This window comes from Heterodontus francisci, chromosome 47 (genome assembly GCF_036365525.1).
Source record: "Heterodontus francisci isolate sHetFra1 chromosome 47, sHetFra1.hap1, whole genome shotgun sequence".
NCBI classification, from domain to species: Eukaryota; Metazoa; Chordata; class Chondrichthyes; order Heterodontiformes; family Heterodontidae; genus Heterodontus; species Heterodontus francisci.
Window position 1 is genome coordinate 7,885,700 of NC_090417.1, and position 15,831 is coordinate 7,901,530.

The 15,831-nt window shown below is 43.8% G+C and overlaps 1 protein-coding gene across 2 annotated transcripts in view; it reads right to left on the bottom strand.

Annotated features, from left to right (window-relative positions):
* The window catches only part of nsd3 (nuclear receptor binding SET domain protein 3), an 84,619-nt gene that overhangs the window by 63,196 nt on the left and 5,592 nt on the right, over positions 1–15,831 (bottom strand). For both annotated transcript variants that reach the window (XM_068023097.1, XM_068023096.1), the window contains exon 2: positions 10,895–11,619. In XM_068023097.1, the coding sequence (XP_067879198.1) occupies positions 10,895–11,575 (681 nt within the window). In that variant the 5' untranslated portion in view covers positions 11,576–11,619. The remainder of the gene's footprint in view (positions 1–10,894; positions 11,620–15,831) is intronic.

Here is a 15,831-nt window from a genome sequence, read left to right on the forward strand (position 1 = left end):
TTGCTTGATATGCTAAAGGTCCTGGGTATTCACGGGTTATTGCGCTGCCTTATAGTTATTACTATCAGCTGACCAACTCCACCGAGCTTAATGATATTGCTAGTCAGGAATCCTTTGAGGAAAACACTATAGCTACATAATCATTTATTATAGTCGTCCAAATGTAACTAGATACCACCTGCCACCGTGCACTGGCCAAAAACCTGGGACAGCTGTTCTTGCTTCCCCACAACAACTGGCAGAGATACAAGAAGGTGCCACTAACTATCAAAGACTGTGAATGTTGAGTATTTGTATGCCAACATCAGACTGTCCATCTGTTTTCTGATTGGACACTCTGTGGGTCTTCCATCACAGCAATGGAGGAAAACCATCTAAACCTTCAGATTTACGGTTGGCTCCAAATGCCAGTTCCAGTGTCGGCCACGTATGGAACATCTTACTCAACAGTTGGGGTTGGATCCTAACAGGCAAAAATAACTTGTTCCATCACCTCTACAAATAATGGAAACATTCACATGGCATTTCACTTTACACACAAAAACAAAAGAACTTTGATACTGCACCAGGAGACTACATGTAAATAATTTTTTGTTGAATAATTCATTCATGGGATGTGGGCGACGCTGGCCAGGCCAGCATTTATTGCCCATCCCTAATTGCCCTTGAGAAGGTGGCGGTGAGCTGCCTTCTTGAACCGCTGCAGTCCATTTGAGGTAGGTACACCCACAGTGCTGTGAGGAAGGGAGTTCCAGGATTTTGACCCAGCAACAGTGCAGGAACAGCGATAACGTTCCAAGTCAGGATGGTGTGTGACTTGGAGGGGAACTTGCAGGTGGTGGTGTTCCCATGCAGCTGCTGCCCTTGCCCTTCTAGTTGGTAGAGGTCGCGGGTTTGCAAGGTGCTGTCTAAGGAGCCTTGGTGCGTTGCTGCAGTGCATCTTGTAGATGGTACACACTGCTGCCACTATGCATCGGTGGTGGAGGGAGTGAATGTTTGTAGATAGGGTGTCAACCAAGCGGGCTGCGTTGTCCTGGATGGTGTCAAGCTTCTTGAGTGTTGTTGGAGCTGCACCCATCCAGACAAGTGGAGAGTATTCCATCACACTCCTGACTTGTGTCTTGTAGATGGTGGACAGGCTTTGGGGAGTTAGGAGATGAGTTACTCGTCTCAGGATTCCTAGCATCTCTTGTAGCCACGGTATTTATATGGCTACGCCAGTTCAGTTTCTTGTCAATGGTAGCCCCTAGGATGTTGATAATGGGGGATTCAGCGATGGTAATGCCATTGAATGTCAAGGGGAGATGGTCAGATTCTCTCTTGTTGGAGATGGTCATTGCCTGGCACTTGTGTGGCACGAATGTTACTTGCCACTTATCAGCCCAAGACTGGATATTGTCCAGGTCTTGCTGCATTTCTACACGGACTGCTTCAGTATCTGAGGAGTCACGAATGGTGCTGAACATTGTGCAATCATCAGCGAACATCCGCACTTCTGACCTTCTGATTGAAGGAAGGTCATTGATGAAGCAGCTGAAAATGGTTGGGCCTAGGACACTACCCTGAGGAACTCCTGCAGTGATGTCCTGGAGCTCAGATGATTGACCTCCAACAACCACAACCATCTTCCTTTGTGCTAGGTATGAATCCAGCCAGCGGAGAGTTTTCCCCGATTCCCATTGACCTCAGTTTTGCTCGGGCTCCTTGATGCTATACTCGGTCAAATGCTGCCTTGATGTCAAGGGCAGTCACTCTCACCTCTTGAGTTCAACTCTTTTGTCCATGTTTGAACCAAGGCTGTAATGAGGTCAGGAGCTGAGTGGACCTGGCAGAACCCAAATGGAGCGTCACTGAGCAGGTTATTGCTAAGTAAGTGCCGCCTGATGGCACTGTTGATGACACCTTCCGTCACTTTACTGATGATTGAGAGTAGACTGATGGGGTGGTAATTGGCCGGGTTGGACTTGTCCTGCTTTTTGTGCACAGGACATACCTGGGCAATTTTCCACATCGCTGGGTGGAACAGCTTGGCAAGGGGCGCGGCAAGTTCTGGAGCACAGCTCTTCAGTACTATTGCCGGAATATTGTCAGGGCCCATACCTTTTGCAGCATCCAGTGCCTTGAGTCGTTTCTTGATATCACGCGGAGTGAATCGAATTGGCTGAAGTCTGGCATCTGTGATGCTTGGGACTTCAGGAGGAGGCCGAGGTGGATCATCAACTCGGCACTTTTGGCTGAATATGGTTGCAAATGCTTCTGCCTTACCTTTCGCACTGATGTGCTGGGCTCCCCCTTCATTGAGGATGGGGATATTTGTGGAGCCACCTCCTCCAGTTTGTTGTTTAATTGTCCACCGCCATTCACGGCTGCATGTGGCAGGACTGCAGAGCTTAAATCTGATCCGTTGGTTATGGGATCCCTTAGCTCTGTCTATAGCATACTGCTTACAGAGTTTGGCACGCATGTAGTCCTGTGCTGTAGCTTCACCAGGTTGACAGCTCATTTTGAGGTCTGCCTGGTGCTGCTCCTGGCATGCCCTCCTGCACTCTTCATTCAACCAGGGTTGGTCTCCTGGCTTGATGTTAATGGTAGAGTGAGGGATGTGCCGGGCCATGAGGTTACAGATTGTGGTTGAGTACAATTCTGCTGCTGCTGATGGCCCACAGCGCCTCATGGATGCCCAGTTTTGCATTGCTAGATCTGTTCGACATCTATCCCATTGAGCAAGGTGATAGTGCCACACAACACGATGGATGGTATCCTCAATGTGAAGGCGGGACTTCGTCTCCACAAGGACTGTGCAGTGGTCACTCCTATCAATACAGTCATGGACAGAAGCATCTGCAGCAGGCAGATTGGTGAGGACGAGGTCAAGTATGTATTTCCCTCGTGTTGGTTCCCCCACCACCTGCCGCAGACCCAGTCTGGCAGCTATGTCCTTTAGGACTATGCCAGCTCGGTCGGTCATGGTGCTACCGAGCCACTCTTGGTGATAGACATTGAAGTCCCCCGCCCAGAGTACATTTTGTGCCCTTGTCACCCTCAGTGCTTCCTCCAAGTGGTGTTCAACATGGAGGAGTACGGAGTCATCAGCAGAGGGAGGGCGGTAGGTGGTAATCAGCAGGTGGTTTCCTTGTCCATGTTTGACCTGATGCCATGAGACTTCATGGGGTCCAGAGACGATGTTGAGGACTCCCCGGGAAACTCCATCCCTACTGTGTACCACTGTGCTGTCACCTCTGGTGGGTCTGTCCTGCCGGTGGGACAGGTGATACCCGGGGATGGTGATGGCAGCGTCTGGGACATTGTCTGTAAGGTATGATTCCGTGAGTATGACTACGTCAGGCTGTTGCTTGACTAGTCTGTGGGACAACTCTCCCAACTTTGGCACAAGCCCCCAGATGTTAGTGAGGAGGATTTCGAAGTGTCGACAGGGCTGGGCTTGCCGTTGTCGTTTCCGGTGCCTCGGTCGATGCCGGGTGGTCCGTCTGGTTTCATTCCTTTTTATTGACTTTGTAACGGTTCGGTACAACTGAGTGGCTGGCTAGGCCATTTCAGAGGGCATGTAAGAGTCAAACACATTGCTGTGGGTCTGGAATCACATGTAGGCCAGACCAGGTAAGGACAGCAGATTTCTTTCCCGAAAAGACATTAGTGAACCAGATGGATTTTTACAACAATTGACAATGGTTTCATGGCCATCATTAGACTCGCTTTTAATTCCAGATTAATTGAATTCAAATTCCACCTTCTGCTGTGGTAGAATTCGAACCCATGTCCCCAGAGAAATACTCTGGGTTACTCGCCCAGTGATAATACCACTATGCCACTGCCTTCCCTAATTACAAAGGTTTACTGCACAAACAGGCCATTCACCCAACAGGTTCATGCCAATGTTAAATCTCCACACAAGTGCTCCCCTCTTCTTCATGTAACCTCATCAGCATATCCTTCTTATGCTCCTCTCCTTCACGTTGATCTCACTTCCTATTAAATGCATCTATGCCCCTTTCTTCCACTGCTATTGTTATCTAAAAGTAGTACAACTACTCCACCAACCACTTCCTTCCCTATCCTGGCTGATTATAGTTGGCAGTCCTATTCTTTATGTAGCCATGTTTTAGTTATTCCGACTGTATCTGGTTCCTCGTGATTGATTATTGCCTGAAGTTCCTCCGTTTGATTTCGGATACTGTTTCATATTGTCTTTATTTGTTGCTTCCTTTCACTTGATTTTTAAGTGCCCTTTTATACTTCTGTTTTCTAACTATATTTGTTTCTGATGTTACCCTTGTCTGTTAGCTTGGTCTGGCCTTAGCTCTTCTTTTTCTCTTCAGACAATACAAAAAAACATGAGTTAAGGGATGCAGAACTTCTTCATGGACGAGGACATTGGTAGGAAACACCAATTTTACCACATAAAAACACGCCATTTGTTGCTGCCAGTTGCGTAACTGTCCTCCAACTAAAACCTTAAAAAGGAACTGGGTAACATCCTGAAGCAGGACATGGTCCTTTCACCTCTCCGACACAGGTCTGAGTGCGTTCCAAACCAATACAACTGCAGTCTCATTTCTCTGCTGGATTTAAGGGTTGTACTTCAAAAATTAGTTTGGAAATCACAATCCAGTTCTTCAGCGAGAGCCCAAAGTACAAATTTACTCCAAATTTGGCAATAAACTGCTTATCAGAGAAGCTACAAGGATGGCTGTTGTGGGAAATGGAAAATGGTGCCTTGCTGTAGTCCAAAAATGGCCTCGACTGTATTCTTGTACACATTAGGTAGAGCTTCACGCTCCGTCAAATTGCTAAACGTGATCAGCGAACACTTAATGCAACAATGATTCCCAAAATGATACTTGCCGAAGGGCTTGAAGCCCTTCAAAAATGGCGCCGGCGTGGTGGCACCAGACGGCGTTGCCAGGGACGGAGCCGCCATCCCCTCTACATCATCGGGGGTGGGCATTCCGCCCCCTTAATGTTAATGAGCCACCGCATGAAATATTACTGTGGCTCCGCGGCGCACATCTCATGCATGTGCCGTGCTTCTTTAGAAACTCGCTGATTCAGGCCTATTGGTGCAAGATCAGACAGTGAGTGTCAGCAGTCTTCTGGACCATGAAGAACATAAAAACTGAAACTGATGTATTTTTGATATATATCCATACACATCCAAACATGACATATATACGAACGTACAAATTAGATGCAAGAGTAGGCCACTTGACCCCTCGAGCTTGCTCTGCCATTCAATAAGATCATGGCTGAACTGATTACACCACATTCCCACCACCCCCGATAACCTTCCACCCCCTTGCTTCATCAAGAATGTAGCGACCTCTGCCTTAAACATATTTAAAGACTCGCTCCCACTGCCTTTTGAGGAAGAGAATTCCAAAGACTCTCAACCCAGTGAGAGAAATAATTTCTCCTCATCTCTGTCTTAAAAAGGCAACCCCTCATTTTTAAATAGTGACCCTTAGTTCACAATTCTCCCACAAGGGGAAACATCCTTTCCACATCCACCTTGTCAAGACCCCTCAGAATATGTTTCAATCAAGTCGCCTGTTACTCTTCGAAATTCCAGCGGATGCATGCCTTAAATAAGGAGACCAATATTATACACAGTACTCCAGATGTAGTCTTGCCAATGCCCTGTATAGCTGAAGCATAACCTCCCAACTTGTGTATTCAATTCCCCTCGCAATAAACGATAACATTCCATTAGATTTCCAAATTACGTGTTGTACCTGCATACTAACCTTTTGCGAATTGTGCACTAAGACACCCAGATCCCTCTGCATCTCAGAGCTCTGCAATCTCTCACCATTTAGATAATATGCTTCTTGTTTATTCTTCCTGCCGAAGTGTACAATTTCACACACTCACACATTATATTCCATTTGCCAGGTCTTTGCCCACTCACTTAACCTATCTATATCCCGTTGTAGCCTCTTCATTATTATTTTTTAACAATTTATTTAGAGATACAGCACTGAAACAGGCCCTTCGGCCCACCGAGTCTGTGCCGACCAACAACCACCCATTTATCCTAACCCTGCAGTAATCCCATATTCCCTACCACCTACCTACACTCGGGGCAATTTTACAATGGCCAATTTACCTATCACCTGCAAGTCTTTGGCGGTGGGAGGAAACCGGAGCACCCGGCGAAAACCCACGCGGTCACAGTGAGAACTTGCAAACTCCGCACAGGCAGTACCCAGTATTGAACCCGGGTCGCTGGAGCCGTGAGGCTGCGGTGCTAACTACTGAGCCACTGTGCCGCCCTCTTCACAAGTTACTTTCCTACCTATCTTTGTGTCATCAGCAAATTTAGCAACCATACCTTTGGTCCCTTCATCTAAGTCACTTATATAAATTGTCAAATGTTGAGGCCCCAGCACTGATCTCTGTGACACACCACTCGTTACATCTTGCCTACCAGAAAATAACCCATTTATGCCTACTTTGTTTCCTGTTAGCTAAACAATCTTATTATTTACACACAAAGTATATTTACATACACTTTCAACATCATGATTAATTCTTTTCCCTCCCTGCTATAGTACTGTTAATTCCCATTACTTAACAGCTGTCCCAGCTGAGATCAGCAAATACAGCACAGGCCAGGAATAAAACTTGGGAGCTTGCAGTCTGTGTATGCTTCAACAGGCAGGACCTTGATCCAAAATTCAATCAGAAAGCTTGGAAAATAAAAAGTCTTCAAGGAGTAAAAACAACACACTTTTCAGACATCTTCCACAGAAACCTAGCTTTAAAATCAGCACCAGCGCAGTCAAAACAGCATCCTAACAGTCCCTGTAATGTTTCCGCTTTCCATTAATCATGAGATGTTTTTCAAGCAGATTGGAATTTCTCCCCTTTAACCTTTGTTCTCTTCATCTATACCCATGATCCCAGGAAAAAACGACAAGAATTGCTCAGTCAATCCCAGTGGTGGCAAGATTGAGAATCAGACATGGATGCAGTGTCCCAACAGAGTGCACAAGGGTGAATGTCTCATGAAACTAAACACTTGTGACTATGTGAGTTGGCAACTTAAAGCTACATTGTCCATCATTAGGAAATTTTCACAAGGCTGCAATCAGCAACAAGGTCCTGAAGGAATTTAGCCATGGGGCAAGGTGTGCTGTTAGCATACGGGCGGCACAGTGGCGCAGTGGTTAGCACTGCAGCCTCACAGCTCCAGGGACCCGGGTTCGATTCTGGGTACTGCCTGTGTGGAGTTTGCAAGTTCTCCCTGTGTCTGCGTGGGTTTTCTCCGGGTGCTCCGGTTTCCTCCCACAAGCCAAAAGACTTGCAGGGTGATAGGTAAATTGACCATTATAAATTGTCACTAGTATAGGTAGGTGGTAGGGAAATATAGGGACAGGTGGGGATGTTCGGTAGGAATATGGGATTAGTGTAGGATTAGTATAAATGGGTGGTTGATGGTCGGCACAGACTCGGTGGGCCGAAGGGCCTGTTTCAGTGCTGTATCTCTAATCTAATCATACTTGTTCCTGACAGTGCAAGAGTTGACCACTATTTGCCAGTCTACAGTCTTTTTTTTTTTAAGCATGAGAAAAAGTCTCCGATGAAGGAATCAAACATGCAAGATTTCTTCACACATGTTCCCAAGAAAGTTTTTTTGTCACCCACTTAAATTATTTTTTTTACAGAGAGATTACCTCACCCTCTGTAGTCTTGGTGACTCAATACAGGATGGCAAAAGGTTGTCAAGCAGCTATAAACCATTAATTCAGTGACATCAAAAACCACAAAAAGCAAAGCTGCAAGAGCAAAGTTGCAGGAATGTAGCAATGGTAGCAGAGTCTTCTTCACTTCCCTTCAAAACAGCCTGAAAAGTATTTTATTTTACAACTATCAGGTAAAATCCCATGCATTTTCTAAAGCTTTGAACAACATCTATCACCACAGAATAATAACATGAGCAGCTATGTTTTTTGATTCCCTGACAACAGGCTCCTGGGAAATATACAGAATAGTTTATACAGAATGCACAATTGTCCAGGTCACCGACAATAATTCAACTGTGGACTTCTCCACAACCAAAACCTCTCTTTTCCCCTAATATCACAGTGGAATATTTCCTAACCATTACTCAGTGTCGTTATTTGAACATCGGAAAGTGCAAAATACTTCATAGTACAAGCAGCAGCAGTAACCCATAGCACATGGCTTTCAGCGCACGCTTTAAAGTACCAACAAAGTTCATGTTCCACCATCGTCTGCAAACACACACATAGGCCTGTTTTATTTCAACAGGATCACCATGCCCACTTACAAACAGAATATCCCTGTTGAAGTCTTACATCCCCTAACTATGTTGGATTCCACTCAATTGGTTCACGCCCATAGTACTCAAAAAAAGCAGTGAGTCATCTCGTATCTGGTCAGTTTCTCAAATTTCAATATTATTTTGGATCAACAACTGTTGCTGATGACATGGTTGAGAGTGTGACTGTGTCCTACTTTGTGACTGTTTTGCTGTTTGTTCCTTTCCAAGAAGCAATACAGCAAATAGAAGTTATGATTTTGGAAGGATTAGGAGAGCAATGAAGGACTTTGATTGATGGTGGCCAACAAGAGCACCAAAAGCCCCTCACATTAACAGACTTGAAATACTTCCATCCGTGCTCCCCAGATGACTTCATAGGTAAATGCCCTTCATGGTGTAGCAAAGAGTCATACAGACTAAATTCAGATGATTCCTGGTGTGTGTCAAGTTTTCTGATTTGGGCCAAATGCCACAGTGGCCTCACCAACCCAAGATTTGGCAGTGTTTGAAATTTATTTCAAAAATTTGTTTGCCATTTCGATCATGAATATTGAAAGAGTGTGACAATTTTGTTCAGTGGTCAAGTGTCCACCTCCTCAATTTTCATTGGTTGTTTTCGCTATTTGTTATTCATTATTTTTCAAATGTTTCCCTCCCCAATCACATTCCATAAAAGCAAGCTTTTATCCAACCGCACTCCAGCAAAATAATATTCTCTTCGGATATAGCCGACATGCCACTCTGTACACCAGGACCAGACTACAAGCAAAGTGTTTAAAGCATTTAAAGCATTATAAATTCTGAGATGGATAGATTATCTGCTCCTCTGACCCAAAACAGGAACATTAGCAAACAACACCTCCAGCTCCATTAACAGTGCATCAATGTCAGATTCCACAATCCTCAAACTGAAGTCACAGAGAATCCTACACTGGACTCCACATGAAGTTTCCCAAAGCTTCAACAATAGCCTGCACATTTCACTTGGACTGGTCTCCTCCACATCGGTCCATGCCAGATATACATTTAAAACATCCAGCTCCTCCTCAACCAACAAGCAAAAGCTACAAGAGAACAGATGTTTACAAAAAGAAAAAAAAACTTGTCCGAGTAATCATTTTACATCAGTACATATTGCTCTGGGATGTGTTGCCACAAGCTCCGTAAAGTCATCACAACAGGCTCGGCAGCAAGACTTTGACACTCCACATGTTTTTGCATTTCTTCTCATGCACAACTAAGGGCTACAACAAAACAAAACTCCCCACAGGAAAAGCATAGTTTATTACAGTTGATGATATAGCCACAGCAATAGAAGTTAAAATAAACAGAACATATTCCAAAATTTAGTCACAGTTAGCACAATTTGAAAAAAGGACCCAGGAAATGAAAGCTGGTGTAGACTTCATTCCAAGTTCCATCAATATCTACTTTGTTTCTTTCCAGTTTCCTCTAATCTGAATATTGAAAGACAGTCTCATCAATTATCTTGTTAGACATCTCTGCACATGTACCCCAGATCAGGATTAACAGAATTGAACAATGCATTCACACCACCCCAAAGCTAGAACATAAATCAGCTGTGTAAGCTCAGACTGACTCAAAGCAAAATGAAGCAAGACTGCTGCCTGCAGAGAATCTTGCTCCACTGTCAGATCAGTGGAAGCAAAATGCACTTTCACCGTAACTGTGTGAAGTTGAACAACTTTAGTCCGATGCCACGCTGGCTTGCAGCAGACAAAGATGTGACCATCCCGCCACAATTTCTTCCATACAGCATGCTTTAGTGTTTGAGTAGCCAATAATCTGAATTGAAGACAGATGCTAAACTCAAAGTCACCTTGGTCAACTCCTTGGATGTCAGCGAGTAGAGGGATGGATGGGCGAGTGAGACTCAGTGCAGGTAGAATACAAGCAACAGAGTTTTGGATGAGCTCGAGTTGATGGAGGATGGAAGATGGGAGACTGCCAAGAGAGCACTGGAAAAATCAAGACTGTGGGAACAAAAGCTTGGATGGGAGTTTCAGCAGCAGATAAGCTGAGGCAAGAGCAAAGACAGGTAAAAGTAGGTGGACTTTGTGAGGGATGGGACACGGGGTTGGAAGCTCGGCTTCAAGTCAGATAGGAGACCGAGGTTGCAAACAGTCTGGAATTGGTGACGATGGCTTTGGTCTTGCCAATGTTCGATTGGTGGACAATTGCACGTCAACCAAGATTGGATAACTGTCAAGCAGTCTGACAACACAGAAGCAGCAGAGGGGTCAAGATAGGTGATGGTCGTAGGGAGGTACAGCTGGGAAGAGAACAGATTCTTTGTCAATGACACTGTCGTGAGAAACCAGATAAAGGCAGTGCCACTCTGGGCAACAGAGGAGAGGATGGTTCGACCAATTTTGTCAAAGGATGCTGAGATGGCCAAATGGACAAAAAGAATTAAAAAATACAACTTACAAAAAGCACTGCCAATAAAGAAGACACTTGACTTGGTTGGAATACAGAATCTTTTGAATGTTCATTGAATGAAGCACTGGTTTTTAGAAATAAAAAAGTTACACATTTTTCGAAGAACTGACCAATATGAAACCATACCTGTAGCACAGGGTTTCCACAATTCATTTTGCATTCTTCAGGTTCCACCTTGACAGTTTTATGTTCCTGGCTGTCAGCACTGGCAGAATCATGCTTATGTCTTTTCTTTTTCTCCCTTTTTTGTTTGCGAGCCACTGTAGACTCAGCAGCCTGAGCTTGCTGTTCGTTCAGGAGATCCCCACACAGTGAGGACTCAAATAGTGCCTTCCCATTATGGTATGTTTTAGTGATGCGCAGCTTAATCTCCGGAGAGCCCGTCTTCTTCGGGATGATGGGTTCGGGGACAGGTGGAGAGGGTGCTTTCTCCTGAATCTCAGGCTGTTTCACTAAGTAGTTTCCCCCTGGATAACTGTCAGCGGAACCAAAATTCCTATATGTTCCATAACCATTGGCAGATCCATTCGGGAGCTGGGAGTATGCTGGGTATTTGTTTGGTGATTCAAACATGTTAACGCTGGAGTAACCATTGGTGACTTGTGGGACAGCATCAGCACCAGAAGCAGGAAAGATAAACCCTTGCTGGAGGGAAGCCTCATAGGATTGCCCTCTGTCTTCCCTCATGCCAGTGCTGGCATTCAGAACGTCTGGAACCTGCCTCATATTGGCTGAATCAATAAGTTGTTGTGGCAGTTGAATCGTGTTTCCCATGATACCTTGCATGAATGTGTAGGAGAGATCCATCGTGTTGCCCCCGCATCCTCAACTTTCCCTCTCTCCTGTTGAGCCTATGGAACGATGATAAAAAAAAAATGTTATTCTTCATCACCACAGCAACTTGCAACAGAATTTGAGCTAAATGCACATCAATACACGTTAACTTAGTCAAGATTATCCTGACTGACGACACTGCTACACTTGAATTGTTGGGGCATGAGTGCTCAAGATTTTGCACTAAGTTTACCAAGTCTTCAGAACCATAAGTTAGTCAATTCCTTTCAAAAAATAATTAAGCTCCAACAACATTAAAAACAATGTTGCTAAGATCAGGAAATCACGCCATGCCCTTCATCACCACCCCACAACCACCCCACAATCTAACATGACATGGTCTGACAATTCGGTGAATCACCAGAAACACATTAAAATACAAATGTGAAAGTTGCTTTCCACTGTGACGTCAAAATTTTAAAACGTGTTAACTGTTGAGAAGAGTCAAAATATTGACAAATGTGGCACAGGAGAAAGCCATCAAGTTTATCATGCCAATGCCACTGCTGGCTCCAAACAGAGATACTTGATTTAATCTAATCACCATGGGACTTTTTCCAATGTTAAAGGTGCTATAAATTTGCAGGTTGTCATTTACTCCCATTCCTGGCTCTTTCCACACACTTTTGTGCATTTCTCTGGTTCTCGTGTTCATTTCTAAATCGTGTGATTGACTTGGCTTCACTCGCATCTTCTGGTATGAATTCCTTGAAAATGATTCCCTCTACCCTCCTCCTCAGTTTATGTGTTTTTTTGTTTCTGATTTGCTGACCAACAGTAATCATCCAGCTATATTTTCTCAAACCCTTGCAAAATCCTCAACATTCTATTCAGCCCATTCCCAACTTACCCTGCTCCAATAAATATGAGTATTGATTATCATTTTCATCATAACTGCATTCCCTCATCATGATATCATTCTTGCAAATCTCAGATTGTTATTTCTTACATGATCCTTCTCTCATGAGGAACTCAAGACTCTCTGCAATGCTCCCAAAGTAGTTCAATGGGAATAAAAAGAAACACCCAATGGAAACTCAAGTTAAGTGTTTGCTCTGGTCCACATCTCCATCAATAATATCAATATACAAGTAGTTGCTGCATGGGGACAGCTCTCTTGACCACCCCATGCCATTTGTCTCCTCACAGCAATTGGCTTGTACCAGATTGCTGTCAACAGGAGAGGATCTGAGATCAGGAACTCACAGCATAGACAAAGAGTGAAGCTGAGCCTTTCATGGGATCACACAAAATTACTTGAAAACAGCACATCGGTGCTGCAACAGAGAGTGTGAACTTTATGTCCAGTATTCAAATAGTCTCAAGATATAGCTTTGAAGTTGGGGGGAGGACAAGCAAACCCCTTAAATGGCCAGATTTTAAATGTAGAATAGCAGGGAGACTTTGGTGTGCAGGTTCACAAGTGATCCAGGGGAGTGACGAACATTTAATCATGCAATCGAGGAACCTAGGAAGATAGGAACAGAAATAGGCCATTCAGCCCCTCGAGCCTGTCCCACCATTCAAAGAGATCATGGCTGATCTGCGGCCTAACTCCCTACACCTGCCTTTGGCCCATATCCCTTAATATCTTTGCTGAACAAAAATCTATCCATCTCAGATTTAAAATCAACAACTGTTCTCGCTTCAACTGCTCTTTGTGGGAGCGAGTTCCAAACCTCTACCACCCTTTGCGTGAAGAAGTGCTTCCCAACATCTCTCCTGAACGGTCTGGTCCTAATTTTTAGACTATGCCCCCTAGTTTGAGAATCTCCAACCAGTGGAAATAGTTTATCTTTATCTAGCCTGTCTTTTCCTGTTAATATCTTGAAGACTTCCATCAGATCGCCCCTTAACCTTCTAAATTCTACTCCAAGGGGGGTCGAACCAGGGTTTTGTACAGCTGCAAAATAACCTCTGTGTCTTTATACTCCAATCCTCTGGATATAAAGGCTAGCATTCCATTTGCCTTTTTGATTATTTTCTGCACTTGCTCCTGGCATTTTAAAGATCTATGCACCTGAACCCTCAAGTCTCTTTGGACATCCACTGTACTTAACCTCTTCCCATTTAGAAAGTACCCTGCTCTATCCTTTTTTGGTCCAAAATGGATAACCTCACACTGCCCACATTGAAATCCATCTGCCACAGTTTTGTCCACTCACCTAGTCTGTCAATATCTCTGCAATTTTATGCTATCACCTAGACTGTCGACAATGCCACCTAATTTGTATCATCAGCAAATTTGGATATATGACTTACTATGCCATCATCTAAGTGGTTAATGAATAATGTGAATAATTGAGGCCCCATCTGTGCTATGCTGCTGATGGAGAGGCTTCCAGGTGGTGAGTTACTGCCAGAATACACCCAGCCTCTAACCTGCTCAGGATAACAAGTGGGAATGCACTTCATTATTCCTGCAGTGAAATTCTGTTTGCATTTTGCCCAATGGCTGTTTTTCTCCTGAAAACTATGGAAGTTTTACAGCTATTGTTTTCATTGTGTGCTACATTTACAGTTTAAGGGTATGCATACAAACCAAAATGCCAGAAACACTGCTAAACATTTCCACACCAAAACACACAAAGTCAGCAAAAGGACTAAAGACATGCAACGTTGGCTGGTGAGAATGAGTTAGTTATCAAGTTGATTGCTTGTACTGGTTTGCTCGCACTGTTACACTGCAGAAGTTGTTTTTGGAAATATTATGAAAATTTAATTGCTCTATTTGGGTGCTCACCGAGCATCTTGGAGAAGGATATTCCTGAAAGTAGCAAACCATTAGTGAAGTTGATTTATATTCTACTGAACCACTTGTACTTTGGTGGAACTGGAACACTGACCCTCATGATCGCATGTACATTAGGAACAAACACAGAAGAAACACCTCCAAAAACAACAGTGCCTCACAAAGAACCCTGTGACTGACAGATGGAAGCGGCTTGTGAACCCGATTTAAAATGGATTGTTCTTTTTCCGAGTCACTGACATGACAAGTCAATAGGTCCACAGATGCAGCATAAGCCTCATGTTTTTGGCTTATGTGAAGTGAAGTGGAGTTGGGGGGGGGGGGGAAAAGAGTCTGGGAAGTAAAGGAGTAAGAATATTCTAAGTGATATCAACCCAGAACTATCTGTGAATAATATTCAAAGGAAAGGTGGAGATAAAAAAACATGCACCATTACCAGCTTCAGACTCCCATGTATCTGATAATCAAAAAGAAAAGCAAAACATTAAACACAGCTCCCAGGATTTATCCAAGGTACTTTCTGTTTAAGCTTATGCGATTCTAGGTGCAATCACGGTTGAACATTTCCTGCAAATCCCTGCCAATAAAAGTCAGGAGTGGACGCCTGCTCAAAACGTTCATAAACAACCCTATGTTGAAATCAGCGTACTTCCTCTGAGGGTCCTCCTCCACAATCTGCGTGAATAAGATGCAAGAAGAGTCGAGTACTTAGAAGCATTTCTATTTTTAAAAATGACATCTAAAAACAGCACGGCAACAAAACACTTTACGGCAGCACTTACATAACAAAGATGCAGCCAGTAATCCAATTGCCAGCACAAAATTAGCTGCAGTCTGTGTAACTCGTATCAGGAAAAGAGACGTGATTTCACCAGCATACTTATCATATGCAACAGCAGATCCGAAATCAAACAGCAAAAAGGAACAACCACCAAAACTCAAATGTCAGAAAACAAAGAGAAAAAAGCAGAGGCTCTAACACCGCTGTACAGATGCTGAACCTCACAAATATATCAAACCAGACATGGAAGGGAGGCAAGTTAATTGTTTATTTCACAAGACATGTATCTGCTTCCATCACTTTTCACTAGCACACTTGACCTGAAAATTAGATTCGAGACATTGCAGAAATTTTTTGCTTTTTGTTTGAAAATACAGAGAATATCCATCAGTAAGTGAGAAATTAAAAGGTAAACATTCTCTGGGTGGAGAGCTCTCATTACACTCAACGAATGTGTTACAAGGGAATTCAACTGACTAATCCAGGAGGACAATTAAGTGTCAATATCCATGTTTGACAAAGTCATACATTTAAAAAAAACACTAATATTTATCGACCTTATCCACCTTAATTGATCATCAATGAATCCCAAAGTCTGGAATTTCCTCCCGAAAACTTGCCGTCTCTCTTTTCTCAATAAAGGCATTGCTTAAAACCAAGCTTTTGGTCATCTGCCCTAATATTGCCTAATTTAGC